Source organism: Lolium perenne, chromosome 5 (assembly GCF_019359855.2).
Source record: "Lolium perenne isolate Kyuss_39 chromosome 5, Kyuss_2.0, whole genome shotgun sequence".
NCBI lineage: Eukaryota > Viridiplantae > Streptophyta > Magnoliopsida > Poales > Poaceae > Lolium > Lolium perenne.
Window position 1 is genome coordinate 178,005,617 of NC_067248.2, and position 21,657 is coordinate 178,027,273.

The 21,657-nt window shown below is 44.8% G+C and overlaps 2 protein-coding genes across 2 annotated transcripts; one reads left to right on the forward strand and one right to left on the reverse strand.

Annotated features, from left to right (window-relative positions):
- The first annotated feature begins 7,849 nt into the window (after positions 1-7,849).
- On the forward strand, positions 7,850-9,252 carry LOC127298033 (peroxidase 40-like). The gene is made up of 4 exons (XM_051328031.2): positions 7,850-8,140; positions 8,233-8,424; positions 8,543-8,708; positions 8,837-9,252. Exons 1-4 carry the CDS (start codon positions 7,850-7,852, stop codon positions 9,250-9,252), a joined length of 1,065 nt encoding a protein of 354 aa, XP_051183991.1.
- Positions 9,253-12,072: 2,820 nt separating this feature from the next.
- On the reverse strand, positions 12,073-17,829 carry LOC127300769 (protein unc-13 homolog). The gene is made up of 5 exons (XM_051330941.2): positions 17,204-17,829; positions 15,113-15,976; positions 14,268-14,711; positions 13,414-13,603; positions 12,073-13,325 (listed from the first exon to the last, which is right to left on the reverse strand). The coding sequence occupies exons 1-5, from the start codon at positions 17,720-17,722 to the stop codon at positions 12,409-12,411; spliced, it is 2,934 nt and encodes a 977-aa protein (XP_051186901.1). The 5' UTR covers positions 17,723-17,829; the 3' UTR covers positions 12,073-12,408.
- Between the last annotated feature and the right edge of the window lie 3,828 nt (positions 17,830-21,657).

Consider the following 21,657-nt stretch of genomic DNA (forward strand, 5'->3'; position numbering starts at 1 on the left):
ACTTACAACGGCGCCGGAAAATAGCTTAGTAGCCGGGATCCGGAGTGTGAGTACCTTTTACCTTTCCTCCCCGGCAACGGCGCCAGAAAATAGCTTGATGTGTACGCCCCCTCCTTTTCCTGTAGACAGTGTTGGGCCTCCAAGAGCAGAGGTTTGTAGAACAGCAGCAAGTTTTCCCTTAAGTGGATCACCCAAGGTTTATCGAACTCAGGGAGGAAGAGGTCAAAGATATCCCTCTCATGCAACCCTGCAACCACAAAGCAAGAAGTCTCTTGTGTCCCCAACACACCTAATAGGTGCACTAGTTCGGCGAAGAGATAGTGAAATACAGGTGGTATGAATAAGCAGTAGCAACGGCACCAGAAAAGTGCTTTGCCCAGGACAGTAAACAAGCAGTAGTAACGCAGCAGTAGTAACACAGTAAAACAGTAAACAAGCAGCGATAGCAGTATTTAGGAACAAGGCCTAGGGATCATACTTTCACTAGTGGACACTCTCAACATTGATCACATAACAGAATAGATAAATGCATACTCTACACTCTTGTTGGATGATGAACACCATTGCATAGGATTACACGAACCCTCAATGCCGGAGTTAACAAGCTCCACAATTCAATGTCCATATTTAAATAACCTTAGAGTGCATGAAAGATCAATACGACTAAACCAAGTACTAACGTAGCATGCACACTGTCACCTTCACGCTACGTAGGAGGAATAGATTACATCAATACCATCATAGCAATAGTTAACTTCATAATCTACAAGAGATCATAATCATAGCCTACACCAAGTACTAACATGGATGCACACACTGTCACCATTACACCGTGCAGGAGGAATAGAACTACTTTAATAACATCACTAGAGTAGCACATAGATAAATTGTGACACAAAACACATTGCAATCATAAAGAGATATAAATAAGCACTTCACTATGCCATTCATAACAGTGAATAAGTATTCTGTGAAATATAGCCTAAGAGACCCACACGGTGCACACACTGTCACCTTTACACACGTGGGACAAGGAGTCTCCGGAGATCACATAAGCAAAACCCACTTGACTAGCACAATGACATCTAGATTACAAGCATCATCATATGAATCTCAATCATGTAGGGCAGCTCATGAGATTATTGTATTGAAGTACATAGGAGAGAGATTAACCACATAGCTACCGGTACAGCCCCGAGCCTTGATGGAGAACTACTCCCTCCTCATGGGAGACAGCAGCGTTGATGAAGATGGCGGTGGTGTTGATGGAGAAGCCTTCCGGGGGCACTTCCCCGTCCCAGCGGCGTGCCGGAACAGAGACTCCTGTCCCCCAGATCTTGGCTTCGCGATGGCGGCGGCTCTGGAAGGTTTCTCGTACCGTGGCTTTTTCCGTATCGAGGTTTTAGGTCGAGGAGGCTTAAATAGGCGAAGAGGCGGAGTCGGAGGGCTGACGAGGCGACAACACAGTAGGGGGGCGCGGCCCAGGCCCTGGCCGCGCCGCCCTGGCGTCTGGTGGCCCTGTGGCCCCCCTCTGCTGGCTCTCGGGTGTTCTGGAAGCTTCGTGGAAAATAGGATGCTGGGCATTGATTTTGTCCGATTCCGAGAATATTTCCTTACTAGGATTTTTGAAACCAAAAACAGCAGAAAACAGCAACTGGCCCTTCGGCATCTCGTCAATAGGTTAGTTCCGGAAAACGCATAAATATGACATAAAGTGTGAACAAAACATGTAGGTATTGTCATAAAACAAGCATGGAACATAAGAAATTATAGATACGTTTGAGACGTATCACACCCCCTCTCCCAAACCCTAGCCGCCCCACCTCCTCCACCTCTCCCGCAAACGCTTAGCGAAGCTCCGTCGGAGATCTCCATCGCCACCGCCACCACACCGTCGTGCTGCCGGATTCAAGGAGGAGCTACTACTTCCGCTGCCCGCTGGAACGGGGAGAAGGACGTCGTCTTCATCAACACCGAATGTGTGACCGAGTACGGAGGTGCTGCCCGATTGTGGCACCGTCAAGATCTTCTACGCGCTTTTCAAAGCGGCAAGTGATCGTCTACCGTAGCAACAAGAGCCTCATCTTGTAGGCTTTGGAAATCTTCAAGGGTGAGTCTCGTTCATCCCCTTGTTGCTCCCGTCTTCTAGATTGCATCTTGGCTTGGATTGCGTTCTCGCGGTAGGAAATTTTTTGTTTTCTATGCAACGAATCCCTACAACGAGGGCCCGTACCCATAGGCCGGTGCGGCCAGGGAGGGGCCCGCGCCGCCCTATGATGTGGGTCCCTCGCGCCGCCTCCAACCCTACCCTTCCGCCTACTTAAAGCCTTCGTCACGAAACCCCCTGTACCGAGAGCCACGATACGAAAAATCTTCCAGAGACTCAGCCGCCGCCAATCCCATCTCGGGGGATTCAGGAGATCACCTCCGGCACCCTGCCGGAGAGGGGAATCATCTCCCGGAGGGCTCTTCATCGCCATGATCACCTCCGGATTGATGTGTGAGTAGTTCACCCTTGGACTATGGGTCCATAGCAGTAGCTAGATGGTTGTCTTCTCCTCATTGTGCTATCATGTTAGATCTTGTGAGCTGCCTATCATGATCAAGATCATCTATTTGTAATGCTACATGTTGTGTTTGTTGGGATCCGATGAATATGGAATACTATGTCAAGTTGATTATCAATCTATCATATATGTTGTTTATGTTCTTGCATGCTCTCCGTTGCTAGTAGAGGCTCTGGCCAAGTTGATACTTGTAACTCCAAGAGGGAGTATTTATGCTCGATAGTGGGTTCATGCCTCCATTGAATACGAGACAGGTGTGAAAGTTCTAAGGTTGTGGATGTGCTGTTGCCACTAGGGATAAAACATCAATGCTTTGTCTAAGGATATTTGTGTTGATTATATTACGCACCATACTTAATGCAATTGTCTGTTGTTTGCAACTTAATACTGGAAGGGGTGCGGATGCTAACCCGAAGGTGGACTTTTTAGGCATAGATGCATGCTGGATAGCGGTCTATGTACTTTGTCGTAATGCCCTGATTAAATCTCATAGTATTCATCATGACATGTATGTGCATTGTTATGCCCTCTCTATTTGTCAATTGCCCAACTGTAATTTGTTCACCCAACATGCTATTTATCTTATGGGAGAGACACCACTAGTGAACTGTGGACCCCGGTCCATTCTTTTACATCTGAAATACAATCTACTGCAATACTTGTTCTTTACTTTTCTTCGCAAACAAACATCATTTTCCACACCATACGGTTAATCCTTTGTTTACAGCAAGCCGGTGAGATTGACAACCTCACCGTTTCGTTGGGGCAAAGTACTTTGATTGTGTTGTGCAGGTTCCACGTTGGCGCCGGAATCCCTGGTGTTGCGCCGCACTACACTCCGTCACCAACAACCTTCACGTGTTCCTTGACTCCTACTGGTTCGATAACCTTGGTTTCATACTGAGGGAAAACTTTCTGCTGTACGCATCACACCTTCCTCTTGGGGTTCCCAACGGACGTGTGTCAACTGCACGCATCACCGGGATTCCGAGGAGGATCTACTACTTCCGCTGCCCGCTGGAACGGGGAGGTGGACGTCGTCTTCATCAACACCGTACGTGTGACCGAGTACGGAGGTGCTGCCCGATTGTGGCACCGTCAAGATCTTCTACGCGTTTTTGCAAGCGGTCAAGATCTTCTACGCGCTTTTGCAAGCGGCAAGTGATCGACTACATCCACCACGAGATCTAATCTCGTTAGGCTTTGGAAATCTTCAAGGGTTAGTCTCGTGATCCCCTCGTTTCTACCGTCTTCTAGATTAGATCTTGGCTTGTGTTTCGTTCTTGCGGTAGGAAATTTTTTATTTTTTATGCTACGAATCCCATCACCCAAGTACATCAAGAAGCTGCACAAGCTTCAAAAACCAAATCTCCAGTCTAGGGCACCAAGGCACCCTAGAGTAACAAGATCCACTAGGGATTATTGGGGGAATCAAGTTTTCTTTGGTGGAAGGTAGATCTAGGTATTTATTTTCCAAATCCTCAATTATGCGGGGATATGAGTGAGCAGGTAGAGATATCTAGGGAACTGAAGATCCAAAATTAATGCAGGAGAGAGGAATAGTCGAGTTCAACTCATTGGGGAAGAAGTTCTCCTTTTATACCACTCCCCCAAATGTGATAGTTGAGCGGCACTACCGCTTAGCCTGTTAAAACTGAACCGAGCCGAAGACACTTCGCATCACACACTAAGCATGGCAGTACTACCGGGCTGGATAGCGGTAGCACCGACCATTGCAAAAACTTCGCAATAAGCGATGCTACCGTGTGCCGGCTTGGTCCCGCTCGGGGTACTGAGCGAGGAAATGTGTCAAGCTGAACTGGGACGGGAGTGGTAATACCACCCAAACTACCGCACACAACTTGCACCGTGATATTCCCAATGGCACATCCGTAGCACACACCCCAGATTAACTCTTGGTATACATAATTTTAATTTATGAGAGGAAGTATGAGGAAGCTTACATGTTGCTCAAAGATAACCATTGTATGGGATTTCTTCCAGCATTTCCGCCGAGAAAAATTACAATTTTTGCCTAGAGAAAAAAATACTCTTGCTGTTCCAGCTGAAACAACCTTATTTGAACAATCCAAAGAAAGAGTTAGTCCTTAATTCGCTGAAAATCCATATAATTTTGTGTGCCATGTACCTCTCGAGGTACGTAGTAACCTATACAAAGCAGGGACTGAGCTAAAGCGAAAACTTCCCTGATGCATGTCCAAGCTTACCTGACTAGTTGAAATTATGCCTCCATGGTACACTTCTCACTGGACTTACAAGTACTACTAAAAAAATCGTTGACACTAATGCATGTGCATCGGGCCATATATATCAAGCTTTACATGATGATATACATGATCATGTTCAGATTCTGCAATGTATATCCGGAATATGAGATGCCTCCTTCGCCATGAAGAAGAGCTCATAAGCTGACATAACTGAAAATGTTCCATCGACAGCGCGGCGCCAAATTATCTCATCTTGCTGCCCTCATTTAGTACTCTTCCCGTTCCATAATTCTTGTCGCCCTTTTAATTTAAATTCAAACTAAATTATGAAACCGAGGAAGTATAACTTAATTTGTACTAAGTCGGCGACAACTATTATGGATCATAGCAAATTTATGATGGACATTACTTTTTAATCTGGTCTATTTTTTTAAAAAGATGTATATCCTGAAAACACACCCTCATGGCCCTATACAATCTGCCTGCCTATCTGTGATGTTTTGTGTCCGGCAACCAAACAGCCCGTTAGACATCCCTGATCGACCAGTAACAACTGCCGGGCGCTAAACCCGTGAGTGAAGCGAACGTCCGCCGATGGTGGAGCAGAGTGACCATATATCTGACCTACTACTAGTGACAAATTAAGGAAACTACGTACCCCGAAATGAAAAGGCTACAGTATCGATCGATGGTGAGCTAGGCTAAGCTCTGCCAGGCATACGTGGGCGTTGAACGGTTTCACCGACTACCCGGTCGTACTCGCTCCCAACAATCGTCCCTCAGGCGCACAGCACAACACACTAGTGCATGCATGCGGAAGCCGAACGGCAAGGGCAAGACCCGGTCGATCGGTCACCCTGCAGCTGCAACCATCATGAGATTCTCTCGTGAGGTCGGCGATGGTGTGCGTCGCTGATCCTCTGCCATTTGACCGCTTCATATACTCTCCCTGCAAGCTCTGCCAACTCCAGCTGAGCTTCTCGATCATGACGCTGCTGCCATAGTATCAGCACCATGTATACTAGCACATAACAAGCATCGTCGTCCTCGTACGCATGCACAGCTTCCATCACATGGCCGAATTTCGTGTGACCGGACCAGGTCCTGGGCGATTAGCTGCCACTACAATTTTGCTACTCCTCCGATCCCTTTTAAATGACTATGATTTGGTACAATGGTGTACTAAACTCGAATCAATTAAAAGGGATAGAAAAGAGTATTAGTTACCATTGTATTTGTCAGAGTTGTTAAAACGCTCGTGGATTTGGTTCCAAAACATTTCGTGTGTTTGCTTAACTCCACGGCAGGGAGTCACCGGGGAAAGAGTACATGGCCGCCGTGGCGGTGCCGACCGCCGGCGGCTAGGGCAAGAGGGGAGGGGAGGCAGAAAACTTCCGCGCGCGGCAGTTGGCATTCCCGTGTTGCGTTTTTGGCTTTTGGGAGTGACTAAATGGAGGACAATGTCTAGGGAGGCAAGGGGGCCTTTTTTTTCTCCCTTCCAAAAATAAAGGGATCATGAGCCATTTTGGGAATCCGCTCGAGAACGTTTTTGAACATTTTTTTGGCAGTAGTGGTAGTTTTTAGGGATTGAGAATCACTTTCTCCTTCTGAATGGAGATGCATGTAGCATCTCGCTACCACTACTGCATTAAAAAAAAAGATTATTTTAGGGTGCGTTTGGTAGCCTAGGCTAATTTTTACCCTCCCGGGGAACAGGTCCTGGGAGGAAGAGCCCATCTAAATGAACTCCGGGTCATCTTCTCCACTTAGTTTGGTGGCCTAGGTTGCATCACTAGGTATCCAGATGTCATTTTATTTGGTTGCTTACAACCTAGCTTTAGCCTCACCTTTTATCCACATGGTGACCTTACATATCATCCACCACAATCATCACCATGCCGCTATCCACGAAGCCTAGCACAAGGGCTACCACGATGGCACACGGAAATACCACCATGCTGTCGCGGACGGTGGCCACAGCGGTTACCATTGTGGATTATCACATCCCACCTATCATCACCTATGTCCACGAAGTTGGGCACAAGGCATACCATGAAGGTGCATGGAAATACGACGGTGGCCAAGGAGGTTTCCACCATGGATTAGGACCATTAAAACGAGCAACACGATGATGCAATGATGGACCGATGAACTAGTATACTAGCTGATCAAGAGGGCAAGTGAGAGGTTGAGCAACATGTTATAGTACCCCCAAATGAACATCCACATGTACACACTTTATTGTTTTGATTAGAAGTAAATAGGTGTAGCTAAGGGGGAGAATGAGGAAAAGCAACTTCAGGTACCCAAGCGTCAAAGTTGCATATCTAGGTGACAACGGACATGCTTCACACAAACTGTCGATTTGATTCGGGCGTTTCTCAGGATTTGACCTAGAAGGCACAACCAACCTATCAAACCGTTTTCATCTTGCCAAAACCTAGCTAGAGAGCATGCATGCGAACCACCAAACTTGCCCTTGTTTTTCTTGCGAAAATTCCACCGATCTATTCATTATCATTAATAGCAGTACAAACGGACCAAAAGTAATAAAAATAAAAAATAGGACTTTGGACCACCTAGCGACGACTACAGACACTGACACGAGCCGAAGGCGCACCGCTGTCCTCGTCCCTCCATCACCGGAGCCAACAAAACTTATCGTAGTAGAGCTTGCTGAAGTAGACAAATGAGAAGTCGTCGTCCTAAGGTCACAAAGGACCAACGTACGCAGCAACCGTCGCCAAAGATAACAACCGTAGATTGGAAGAAGGAACACAAGTAGAACTCTACAAAGGGTTCAAATACACTGGCATGGAAAAAAACAGTGAACAACAACACACAAGGGCGGACGTAGGAGAGCAATGATTCGACTGGCGGTCACGCAAAAGGCCTGCCATCTACCTGCTGTCAGATCTTTCTCGGTCTATATAAAGGTGACCGACCACGTAGTATCTCGATCCCCATCACCACCAAGTACTACAACGACTCGCGCACACACTGTGCGATCCACTGAGACACCCTGCGATCCTTCTGCACTTCCTGCTTGCTGCCATGGAGCTCGCTCCCGTGGCCCTGACACTCCTGCTTGCAGCACTTGCCGCCGCCGCTGACACCACGCCCGTCAACAAGTCCTGCGTCACCGGCAGCGCCGGCGCCTCCGTGAGCATCGGGTACGGCGGGGCCAGCGCCAGCGCCGGCGTGTCCCTCGGCGCCGACGCGTACCGGTCTGACTGCCCCCTCGCCGAGGAGATCGTCCGCGCGGCCGTCGACGAGGCCATCGCCGCCGACCCACGCATGGCTGCGTCCCTCCTCCGCCTCCACTTCCACGACTGCTTCGTCAATGTAAGTGGGAGATCCCTAGTCTAGTCTAATGATGCAGCTGGCCGCGCGCGCGCCATTAACTGTGAGTGATCTTGTTTTTGTTCCCCTGCCAGGGTTGCGACGGCTCCGTGCTCCTGGACGACACGCACTTGTTCGTCGGAGAGAAGACAGCGGTGCCGAACGCCAACTCGCTGAGGGGGTTCGAGGTGGTCGACGCCATCAAGGCCCAGCTCGAGCTGGCGTGCCCGGAGACCGTCTCCTGCGCCGACGTCCTCGCCATCGCCGCGCGCGACTCCGTCGTAGCTGTGAGTCTGCTCATACACATACACTGACATTGATCACCGAATATCACATTTCGTGCATGCAAACAAGGTTCAGGTGTGTAAATGCTAAATACTGATCGATCGCCGTGCGCCGATGCAGTCTGGTGGGCCGAGCTGGCAGGTGGAGGTCGGCCGGAAGGACAGCCGCACGGCGAGCCTCCAGGCCGCTAACACCAACCTCCCCGCGCCGACTTCCGGCGTCGCCACTCTCGTGCAGAAGTTCACCAACGTCGGCCTCTCCGCCAAGGACATGGTCGCCCTCTCCGGTAATCGATCAATTGACATCTCCACTCTCCGGCCCTCTATAACAACGCCACGATCAATCCTACTCACGCTGTCACGCATGCAATCTGTCTATGCATATGCTAATCATGTATGCATGACGCAAACATAGGCGCGCACACCATCGGGAAAGCTCGGTGCACGACGTTCAGCGCGCGCATCGCCGGGGTCGGCGTCTCGGCCGGCTCCGCCAACAAGGACATGGGGTTCCTGCAGTCTCTGCAGCAGCTCTGCGCGGGGTCGGCGAGCTCGTCGGCGCTCGCGCACCTGGACCTCTCCACGCCAGCCACCTTCGACAACCAGTACTACATCAACCTGCTCTCCGGCGACGGCCTGCTGCCGTCCGACCAGGCGCTGGCCTCGCCCGCTGGCGCCGAGGACGTCGCGGCGCTCGTTGCCGACTACGCGTTCGACGCGTCGCTCTTCTTCGACGACTTCGCGGCCTCCATGCTGAGGATGGGGAGGCTGGCGCCGGGCGGAGGCCGCGCCTCCACCGAGGTCCGCCGCAACTGCCGTGTCGTCAACTAGCTTGCTAGCTAGCTAGGGTCAACTAGTAATAATTAAGCAGAGAACATATCTGATCTAGGGTCTGTTGGTTCTCTCCGTATTGGCTACCTTTCAGTTAGTTAATTTGGTGTTTTCGATCGTGTCCTGATTTAAGCTGGTGGATTCTAACTAGATGTATGATCCATGTATGTGGCAAGTTTTATGTCTTGTTTTACCATTTGCCCAAGGACAAAATGTTACTCGAAATCCATAGATCTTTAAAGAACAAACTGCTATTGGATATCTTTGAAGTGAAGGTTTTAGCATGGCATCAGTAAATTTTGCTTTGCGGCTAGTAAGTTAACTTGTAATAGTCCCTCCGTCTCGAGAATGATATCTCAGATTTATCTAAATGTAAATATATATCTACACATACTAGTGTCTAAAACTCTAAATACATCCGAATTTAGACAATGTGCGGCATCCTTGTTCAGGATGGGAGTGAGTATAAGATATAACTGACTAGTACCAACTATTCATTATAGTCTTCGATAGTCTGCAAAACATAGTGGGAGACAAAGAAATATATAATTTCTGATGTTGGCTCTATATTTTTATTGCTACCCTTGGATTATAATTTGCCATGTTGGCGAAATATAGATGGATAAATTTCAGCCCAATCGCGAGTTGTTTTAATATCCACCGAACACTGATGACCTTTGCACTATCTTTGACCCGAAGTAACAACTCACAAAATTAAATAATAATAAAGAGGGAGATACTTTGCACTGTACATGACACAAGTAGGAATGCTAAAAGGGCATTGAAACGGGAATCAGCACCATGTGGACAACTGTAGCATCATGGTTATTTCACTTTGTATTTATTATTATGCACCTAAAGATGTACATGGACACAAAACTGTAGGTTTTCAGTGAATTAAGGGCTAAATTTATTTCTTTGGATTTTTTAAAATAAGGGTGTTTGAGCTGGAACAGTAAGTATATTTTTTCTCTAGGCAAAAAATGTAAATATTTCTGGGCAACATGTAAGAAATTTCATACCCGGGTTCTCTTAGAGCAACATGTAAGCTTCCTCATTCTTCTTACCCATGAATTATGGACACCAAGAGTGAATCTGGCATGTGTTTTGCTGCATTGCAGAGGTGGAGTATTAAACCCCAAAAGCAAGGAGCAACATCGGAGTTTTTTCTTCTAAATCTATTGATCTTTTTAATATCATTGTTTCTTGTGCACTGCTGTCCGATAATTAGCAACAGATATTTACATTTGAGGCACCTGCTCACACTGGCGTCTGGCTACTATGCACTCTGTTTCACTGTGATTGAGGCGCAGTCCAGCTTGAGTATTATTAAGAAGGCATAATGAGCAAAGAAGTTGTAATCCTACTGCTATCAAGAAACATTAAACCGAAGAATGCATTTGGTTCCATTACCAAAGACGACTTCTGAACTTAGCGTTGTCTTGGACATGAATTAGGAAAGCACAAAATACGAGAATGGGCGCTTTGCTGCAACTGCAAGGGTACATGGCAGTACACCAATGAGGCAATGACCACCGGCATGTGGTCTATCAAAATCATGTAATTCTTGCACCTTGTATGTGGTATCCAGATCAATATGTAGATCAATAGTCAGTGAAACCGTCCAACGGCTACGCATGACTGGCAGAGCTTAGCCTAGCTCACGATCGATAGCGTAGCCTTTTCATTTCGGCGTAGTCGTAGGTCAGATGGTTACTCCGCTCCACCATCGGCGGACGCTTAACTCATGGGATTCCAAAGCAAGAATATTCATTGAAAATTTGTAACATTTCTATCTCATATTCTGGATATACGTTGCAGAACTGTGGCACCATTACAGAACTGTGAACATGATCGTGTACCGTGATGTGAAGCTTGATATATAATGTAGGTGTTGCAATCTTCTGCTGTTTATCGGTTAACTGAATTTTCTGTTCAAAGCAACTCTAGCAGATCCCAGATAAACCGAGATCGAAAAATTTGGATCTCGTACACCCGATAACAGTTTTCCGATTTATAAAATCTCGTGACAGAACAAATACTGCAAAGGTTTATTGGATTTTTTTAACATTCACGTAGGAATTTAAACTTAGAACACATTGATTCAACATAAATTTACATGATAATCATAGTTAGCTCGCCGGTGAACACATAGCACGGATGGTTGGCTGGTGCTGATATACCTGTCCTACCCTCGAGATCCCAAGTTCAACTTCAGCTCCAAAAAACCAGAGAGGCAAAAGAGTCATCGGTGACATTGCTAGGCAAGGTGAGGAGACCTGCTGCACGAGAAGTTGATCAAGCATAATCACGAGGGACACGGATGGCAGCAGATGGCAGTGTATATCTTTGATTTGCGTTTTTTCGCCTTTGCTAGGAATTCAGGGGACAAGCGTCGAGAAATAAGAATAAAACAGGCCCCACAGGTACAATAGTTTCACAATATACGATTTCAAGTTCAACTGCACACTACATAAGACATAATATCTTTTAATAGCTAAAAGAATGATTCTGGAATTCATCACAGCACAAAATATAGATTCAGGAATTGTTGAGCAAAATAGCAAAGCTTTGATGTACTGGAGATGCAGTCATGATGAATTTGCATGACCAGGTGGACTAGAAACGAATGATCAAAAGACACTTGACAGGACCCATCAACATTGTACAAACAGAATTAAGCGAGAACAGCTATAAACATGCCTGAGACAAAGTTGCAAAAACTACTGCAAACAGGAGTGCCTGGTGCCAACGACCAATGGAATACTAAAAGGTGCAATATAGTTAAAAGTCAACAGGCCCCAAACGACGCCATGCCAATATAAAATACAGAACTTATTCACAAGATGCATATACCTGTTGCAAACTAGAACGAATGAAGATATATCGGTTACACACTCGTGCGCACAAAGGCGAAGGTCAGCAAAGGAACTGGATCAGAGACACATGTAAAATAGTAATGAACAAAATAGAGCTGTAAGTACCCCCATACCCCACCCCAAAAAAGAAAGAAAGAAAATAAAACACAAGTAACACCTTCTCTCCGTGTGGTACCTTTACAATGGTGTTTCTCACAGGTCACAGCCGTACAGAATCCTTAGCAAGTCTCATGACAGCGGTGGCTGAAAATGTACAGTTTGTGAGCTATCCCATGCATCAAAGCTTCTTGGGAAGGTTATAGGTTTTCTTGAGGAACCTTGTAGCTGCCTCATCATGTCGGTAGCACAGAACTCGCAAGACTGTGTTCGGTTCATTTGGACTCCATTGCATCGTAGTAGGTGGCAATGGCAATTTACCCTTGGAGGCAGACGCGGCCATCATGCGCTTAAATCGCCCAATAAGGCTTTCTGAGTCTGCTTGTAGGAGTGGCAGGACATTCTTGACCTGGGAGGACGCCTTATCGACCAATTCCTCTGGCAGACCATCCCCATCAGCTAAAAACAGATCTCTGAGGGACCTATAGTCATCCTCTATTATCCTAGAGTCCTCGCTAGTAAAAGCACGCAAAGGCCCACCAGCAAGAAGTACCAGCAAGAAACCATCAAAGGTGGCTTTCATCAACGCTGTTATGGCACGATTTCGCACTTTGATGTGCACCGTACTAGAAATTGTCTCGAGGATAGGATCAAGCTCTCTCAACAATAACTCTACCCTGCTTGATGCAGTATCACCAACATAAAGGATGTCCCACAAAATATGGCCCAAGTCATAGAAGGTGACCTTGTAAGCAGTCGTCTCACATAAGTGTTGTATACCTTCTTGACAGGCTGCCTGACAGAGTTCAAACTTAACATCCAGTCCATCAGTAATATCTGCCTGAGCTGACTCAACATTTCGCAAGCATGTTTTAATCTTCTTCTCTAGGTTCTCCAGCTCGCTTCGGATGTACTGGAGTGTATTCAAGCGTACACAGAGTTGAGGAAGGCCCAATCCATCAGTTCCATTGGTTGATCCATTTTGTGATACTCGATGCTGCGGATTCTGTGGCTTTTCCTTTTTCTTGAATAACAATTTCGAGCCAACCTCGCACCGCGTTAATGGAGGTAGTTCAGGCAAAAAAGTATTCCGTGATCCTGTAATTAATACAAATGAAAAATTTATTCAGCAACAGAACACCATGTTACAGAAAACGATTCCATCTTTTATCTACCTAGTACTTACCACAGCCAGATTTTGCTTTGGAAACATAAAGTTGTAGGCTTCTATCCAGACCAGCTGTGAGATCAGGAAGAAGAGCTGGATGCATTGGTATGGGCAATTGGAAAAATGCATCTAGTGTTTCACCAATAATCCGAAGCATCTCCACAGACGAGGGAGCAAAATTATCTCTGTTGGCACCTGGGTTCCATGTCTGCTCAGAAGATATTGCCAAGTTTAGTGAAAGAAAATCTTACACAAACAAGCCACAACTTTTGAAGCTAAAGCTAACAGAACGGCATATGATTTAGTACAACTTTGTACTAAATTAACGACAAGTTATAGATCGGAGGGAGTATTAATTTATATAGACCAACAAGTTTTGTTGATATCATCTTCACACAGGATCATTCAGACTTCAGATTCAAGATGCATGGGTCAATCTATTGTTTTGCCAGCACACACAGAGTGTGTTTGGTCTTATGGTCACTTCTAGCCTGTACTATGATACAGTTTTTTAACTGTGAACTGAACACTAATAATATGAATAGCTTTGCAGTCGACAATGAATGGTGCAGGGATATATATAGACGTCGAAGAAAATAGAATGCAGTTTACTTTACATTATGCATTAGAAAGGTGCGGAAGGATATTGACATATTTGGCAACTGGTGTGCATGATCATTATTAACCAAGGCAAATATTGCAGTTGTATCCAGACATACATCTTGTTTGAATGCATTAGCCATATGCAGAGATAGAGTAACTTAATCTTGTAAGAGAAGTAGCAATAACATCATGCAACATCAGTCACTATATTATGAAGGTTTCAATTTATATTGACAAAATAAGATCCAACAGATGTAAAATAACCGCACCTCTTGCTTCAGATTCCGGTCAACCCATCCCTTGAGTCTATCCACCCTTTCTTTTATCCACACTTTTGCCAGATTAGCAATTGCATTTTCAGCTTCATATGGTGGCATCTCTCTGATTAATGACTTGCCTCCATCATCACTATCCACGGAATCTTCAACAGCAATATTAACAAGATCCTTCTCTAATTTGTCTGCAGACTTGAGCACTTGAACTGTGTCTGGGGTTAACTCTGTAAGCCCAGCTATGAACTGCTTCAGTTCATTACCAAAACATGAATGAAGGGTTGCAACAGCAACTCCTGAAGCAAGGGGATGCCATGTTTTCAATATTGGACTGTACATATTTTTCTCCTTAATTGCTAGGTCACCGATGTCCTTTGCAAGGATAGACATTACTGGGGTAGGGTTCCTTGATGATCGCTTTGAATCTGCTTCTTCCATTCTCTGTACAGGTGATGTGTCACACATGTTTTTATAAGATATACTGCTATAAATATCTAATAAGAGACAGATTATTCATGGTACTGCTTGAGCTTCAGAAGAATAGTTTCTTGGGGATTAGTTATCAGAAGCGTACTTCATCACTGTTTTTTTCTACAATTTACAGCTATAAATATTTAGTAAGAGACAGATTATTAACTGCTTGAGCTTCAGAAAAATGGTTTCTTGGAGATTAGTTACCAGGAGTGTACTTTGTAACTGTTTCATTAGCAAAATAGCACTAACGAGGTTGTAATGATCAAAAGCAAATGAAGCATGTGGGTAAATTTTACAACATAGCACTCTTCATCCATATACTGACCAAGGTAAATGCAGTAATGTATTTTTAGCTAACAGGGACTTACTTGAGCAAAAGCTGTACGAAGTGAAGACCTTATGTATGTTTCTATCCTACTGCGAGCTACATCCGTCACTTCTTTCCTCCTACGGCGGTATTCATGGGATATATCTTCAACAAGCACCTTTGCAGCTGACACTCCGATTGAGACAATACCTTGCATGGACTCAATGTTACTTGCACCAAATGTTTCATGGTAAGCCAGAAGTCTTTTTTCTGTCCAACCCATTATAGAGCTTAATGTCGAACTCAATACTTTACAGTAATTAGGATCCTTAGTGGTTTTGGCATCCTTTGCAACTTCAACCAACTGATTCTCTGCAGCAGAAAGCAGTTCAATATCTACTTGTCCTGACATAACAAAATGATTGAACAGTGCCCAAGCAAAGCAAAGATTGTGAAGCATTTGGCTAATTCCAAGAATACCCCAGGTCTTCTTCAAGAGCTCTAGCACCTCATCAATCTCATCAACCACAGTGCTATCATCACTATCAAAGCAAGCTTCTAACAACATTTGGTATAGATGGAGATTCAAGGGAAATCCATCTGCCCAGTGGCACCCATCAGAAGTTCCATCATGTGATCTTCCAGCAAGGGACATGACAGCAGTGCGTAAGACCTGCATTGATTCGGAGTTCTTCCCAGTTTCAAGTGGCCTATCATAAGCTCCGCGTATGATTTGCCTCAGCCGCTGTGCAGAACTGTCTGATTTGTTCAATGGAACAAAAGGGTGAACCAGCAAACCAGCCTCAATAAGCTTCAAGTTCCTAGCCTGCCATGCCTCATGTTCTTGAGGATCAGGGAAATCTGATGACTTGAACTGCTGCAGGAATTCCAATGGTAAAACCATAGCTTCCGCACGCCTGCCAAGCTGTTACAAGACGTTCCTTTTTAGCATTAAAGAAAATTGGAGTTTGAACATTAATTTCATCAATGTGCATATGGATTAATTAGGACTGTCGAACTAAACTGATAATGGCCCACTACCTTAACTCAAAATTCTTCTCTGAATTTACAATCTCCATGGGAAATATGCAAAGAAAGTAAGCGACAGATGACATACTATCAGGTTGTATGCATAAAGTTCAATGTTTGGCATGTTGACATCAAACTGAAGTTCAAGACATTCTTTACAAAAAAGTTCAGCGAGATAGATGCCAACACCAAGTCCATCGCTGGCATGTTCACGAATCAAACAAGCAAACCAAAGTTCCTTAAACCAAAGTTTTGCAGCTAAAGCATCAAGAGTAATAAAATACAATTCTATTCAAGATGCCAAGGGCAAGGTTAGGGCGTGGTTTGTATCAGGAATCCCAGTAATATGAAAATGTTTTTTACTCAGTCTTTTCAATCATGCAGATAACATTTCACTAACTTGTTAAAAGTCATACTCGATATCATCAACTTCTTATCCTCGCCAATGCATTTAATACATGTCGTTCTTTGGACGGTGGACTGAATTAGTATCCATCTCACTGATTTCTCCACTTCTGTATTATATTTCGCATTCCCCTTCCTTCCAGTGCACTTTATCGCTTAAGGAAACAACGTAACAAGTAGGAATCGTGCTATTAACATTGTTCCTCGTTCCCACTAATTACTTAGTTAAAATATGCCTACCGATCAAATTACTTTGAGAATGCATATCAATGTACACCAGAAGTGCCAACTAAAGTTTGATGGTACGATCAAAATTATGCACGGGGCAGAGAACGGTTTCACTGCAGCCGACACCACCGACAGTTACGAGATCCATTCATCAAGCTTAAAAAAGAAAGAAAACTATTTCCACGCACCCTCACGAGAACTGGTAATCCGGAAAACCAAAAATAGAAAATGAGAAAACAAGCGTCTTTTTGGCAAAACTTAAATCTTTAGTCAGCCCTCCAATCAACTCTGGAGAGCGATAGCCAAACTAGACCAAAACGAAGATCGCACGTATATGCTTTGGGCGCGACACGCCTTACCTACCCAGATCTGCCGACGGCAACATGTTGCAGAAGCAAAAAAAAAAAAAAATGGCGATCCAATGAGCTGCATTTCAACTGAAATCCGACAGAGAAACGCGGTAACAACCTGAACCAAGTCGAGATCCTACCTGGCCGGCGGCGATGCGGAGGAGGCCCCTGCGGATCCTGGCGTCGGCGGGCTCGGACACGCGCATCTGCACCCGCATCAGCTCCCCGACGGTCGCCGGCCGGCGCGGGGCCGCCTTGGCCCCGCCGCCGCCGCTGCCGGGGCTGCCGCCCTTGGAGGAGGCGGAGGACTTGAGCCCGAGCGCCTTCTTCATCTTGCTGGCGGCGGCGGAGGTGAGGGAGCGCTGGAGGGACGGGGAGGAGCTGGTGGCGGAGGACGCCGAGGAGGCGGAGGCGGCGGGGGACGCGGGCGCCGCCTGGGGGATGTAGGTGAGGGGCCTGCCGCCGGTGGTGCGGGACGCGGCGACGAGGACCTCGTAGGCGGCCTCGCGGAGCTCGGCGGCGGAGAGCGGCACGCCGAGGTCGGGGAACGGCGACGGGAGCGCGGACGGGGCGGGGGAGACGGCGGCCGGGGCGGAGAAGCCATTGGAGGAGGAGGATGTGGCGGAGTCGCGGCGGGAGTCGCGGAAGAGGCGGGACATCGCGTCGGCGACGGCGACGGCGGGTGGCGGCGGTGGGTGTGGGCAGCTTGCCGCTCTCGCTCTCTGTCTCTCGGTGGTGGGGTGGGGGAGAGAGAAAGGGAGGAGGAAGGTGGATGAGTGTGCGCGTGCCGCTTTTTCTCTCGAGGGATGATGAGGAGAGAGAGAGAGACGCATGGTGAATTGCAAGAGGTACCCAGCCTGCCTGCCAAGTGGGCAGGGAGATAGAATTAGGTTTTTACCACTAATATTTTCATAACTAACCATTAGGTTAAAAAAAACTAACCATATGTGATATGTTTTCCTTATTTTGAAGTGCATTTTAGACACATTTTGAAATGTTAAAAATGTTGGTAAAAAGATACACACATATATCCTCACGTGCTACGTGCCAATAAAGTTGTTTCATGAAAATCGACTTATCATGTAACTTGTATAAAAAGGCAAAATTCAGTGCTAAAAATAAAGCTTTCCACGATCTAATTTTTCTATTTTTTACATAGTCCACAAAAAATCTCGTTTCTCCGTGAAACTTGACCAACACACATATGTTACAGGTATGTACATGTAGAATTTTTGCCAAAAGTTTTCGACACTTTGATATATGTGTTTTTGGTAGAGGGAGCATATGCACCCGGGAGCCAAATTAAATTTTTAGTCGTATGTTTCCTTTATATACTTTTTTATTTCATAGGTGAATCAGTTCCTAGCATAGAGTATATTGTGGTTCAACAGTTTCTAAAATGAAAATAGGCATAACATGTTCGTTCTATTGGCGTGAAACGTCTCATCAATTCACAAGACAACAATCATTATGCAACTTGCACATGCATGTCACAATGCTAGGAGATACATTCCGTCTTAGCGAATTCAGGATCACTAACGTTTTAGAATAATAGGAAATTAGGAGTTCAGCTTGCTTTAAGCAGCTGTACCCTAGTATTCATGCCTCCATGTCTTTGGTTTGTATAACTTTCTTACAAACAAGGAATTGTTTTTAAGGATTGAATTGCATTATGTTTTGCGGGCAATTCTCCATCCACCCAAACATCTCATTATGTTCTCTCCAACTCCAATTAGTTGTCGCGGGCGAGGGGCACACATGTTTGTAATCAATAATGGGCCGGTGACAAGTAATTTGGGCCAAAGGGAGAAGTTCTTGTTTTCTAATGATGTCAAACACACTTGATGTAAATCCATGTAGTTTCCTCATCACGAAGGTTTCAAATGACATGTCACTATATTGATGTTTTTTTATCTATGTGTTTAGAAACATATGAATCTTCTTCTTCCTCTTCCTCTTCATCTTCCTCTTCCTCCTCCTCCTCCTCCTCCTCCTCCTCCTCCTCCTCCTCTTGGGTTTTGATGTGCTTCTTGCCCCAGCAATGGTATCAATCTTGTATCGATTGATTGCTATATTAATATAGCGGGGCGAAAGCCTATTTCAAAGAAACATGTGAATTGACAATGCCTTCTTTCGTTTTGTACCATGTTGCAACCAACCAATCGTCACATGAGAAACATAGAATTTCGTGTGACATAATATTATATCATGTGTTTTCCTATTCAAATCCTGCAAGCCAAAGAGATCCGAAGATGGCGCACACATGTTATCTCATGAAAAGACAATTTTTATGTAGACCTTATTTTTTGCGAAACGCATCACAAACTCAGATACTCACAAATACGTGCATACACTTACCTCCATGAGCGCACACACATCCTACCCATATGAGCAACTCCAAGAAATTAATTCGACGGGTCTCGAAATTGACGAAGTCACCACAGACACCTTGCTATCGACGGAAACGTCGTCTCCCACTGAAAGAATATTTCATCTTTATAAGACACTAAAATGTTATAACTGAGGTTTGAACTGTGACGGGTTGAAGGTGTCAACCATCCAAAGAAGCATGTGTTCTCATGTAGATGTTACTCCAACTAAGCACATTTGGCATGATGTAAAGCAGGCACAAACATGCATTTATCCCGGTGTACGTTGCGAGAGTAACCACTGCAAAATACTGTACTAGTACCCTGCCATCTCCATTAGCGTGCGTGTTAAGGCTAAGCAAAAGACTTTGGTGTGAGTACCGAGTACCCAGTTGTCGACTAGTAATTGCATAGACCAGGTCCTTCCAAGACGCGTCTGCCCGCCGATTCCAAACGCGCTGCTGCGGAAGTGCAACGCTGCTCTATGTGCTCTTCTTTTTCTGGTGCCGTGATTTTGTTCTCAACGCCAAAAACAGAAGCAAAAGGATGAAAGAGAGGACCGTCGTTTTCATGCCTGGTTTCCGGTTCTAGAAGTGTCGAGGCAATGTCAGCAAATCAGATTTCATCCCACACAACGAACACGACCACACTATTTACCCCATCTCATCAAAGTTGTATAAAATTTGTCTAAATTTAGATAATCTGGATGCTAAATACTACGTCTAAATTTATAAGTAGTAGCATATAGATACATACAAATTTTGATAAATTTTAGACAACTTTCATTGAACCGAGGGAGTGTGTGCTAGAACCAGATGACATTTTGGTAGGATATAGGAAATACACTTTTGATCCCATGTATACATACGAAAAAATATTTGAAATAAAAAAAATCGCGCATACATGTCGATATTTTATATGTGCACGCCATTTTTTAAAATGACATTATTTTGTTTCTTGTCTAAAATAGATACAGAAATGTATCATTAAGAATTATTTTTAGCACTGAATTTTATCTTATTTACACGTGACATAAACAATGTTGGTTTTTTATGAAACGACTTACGAGCACATAGAACGTTGAAATGTACGCACAACATTTATGTCAGACTTTTTAACATTTGAAAATACGTTTAAAACTCATTAAAAAAGCAGAACCATATACTCGTAGGCGTAAAAACGTGTTGTGCCGATGTAGGTCTCCTTAACCTGCAAGAAAGCGTTCTAACCACTTCAAAAAAAAAAAAACGTTCTAACCACCTCTATCTCATGAATTATTTGGCCTATTTCGAGAAAAAATGAAATTGAAAATAAGCAAGAGGGTATTTTTTACTATCGCTGTTTACCGTTGCCTAACGGGCTGCATGCACCGGATAGTCGCCTGGTGCATCTTGATTACCGCGATGTAAACTGATAGGATCTCCCGTGCAACTAATTTTTAAATGTTTGTACAGTAACAACTTCTTGATCGTTTTACTCTCTTCTGATGGGATTTGCTACAATCAAGCGGTTTGTCCTCGTCTCCATTAAAAAATTTCGAATATGCAGAATGTGTTGTACGAGTAATAGAATAGATGAACGTCGCCGACTGCGCATGTGGTCGAGAAATGCATTGTGCTGCGTCCACCGATGGAGACTTGCGCATCCAATCAAACTGTCTTGTTGGAGACACCTAACCGTATTCCTCTTGCTGCAAATTAGCTGGAAAAATGTCGATTAGCTTGTAGTTGGAGCCTATAACTGTTCCTTTTTGGGTATTTCGGAAGGATGGAATTTTTTTTTTGAAAAGGAAGCAAGCGCTCCCTTGCCCTGGGTCAACTAGATTTATCGGATTTTTTTTCTTCGTTCTCTTTTGTCAGGACAAATAGAATTTATAAGATGAGATATTGCACAAAGTAGTTGGGGAGTAGACTGCATCGACCCAAAAAAAATTTGTCGAGAAATTAGGACATACTTTCTGCAAAAATTCTCCTTTTGCCATCCTCATATACAAATTCCGTAGTGGGAAAATATCTAGTGATATCACATCTTATACGATACCACTCTCTAAAATTCAAGTTTGAAGTTTCAAAATTTTCTAAATTAAATTTCTACATGTTTTGTGTGTTTACAATTCCTACAATTTACAGTACCAAATACTAAATACACTCAGAGAAACAAAAAAAGATAATCCAACAAAAAAGTTGGTCCTTGAGACCTTGACATCATATTCATGTCGAAGTATG

Excerpts from the sequence above, each read along its gene's own strand:
- LOC127300769 (XM_051330941.2), bottom strand. The coding sequence starts at position 17,722 with ATGTCCCGCCTCTTCCGCGACTCCCGCCGCGACTCCGCCACATCCTCC. Across the intron at positions 13,604-14,267 it reads ACCGGAATCTGAAGCAAGAG|ACATGGAACCCAGGTGCCAA; the intron begins GTGCGGTTATTT and ends TCTTCTGAGCAG. Across the intron at positions 13,326-13,413 it reads CAAAGCAAAATCTGGCTGTG|GATCACGGAATACTTTTTTG; the intron begins GTAAGTACTAGG and ends TATTAATTACAG.
- LOC127298033 (XM_051328031.2), top strand. The coding sequence starts at position 7,850 with ATGGAGCTCGCTCCCGTGGCCCTGACACTCCTGCTTGCAGCACTTGCC. Across the intron at positions 8,425-8,542 it reads CGCGCGACTCCGTCGTAGCT|TCTGGTGGGCCGAGCTGGCA; the intron begins GTGAGTCTGCTC and ends GCGCCGATGCAG. Across the intron at positions 8,709-8,836 it reads GGACATGGTCGCCCTCTCCG|GCGCGCACACCATCGGGAAA; the intron begins GTAATCGATCAA and ends ACGCAAACATAG.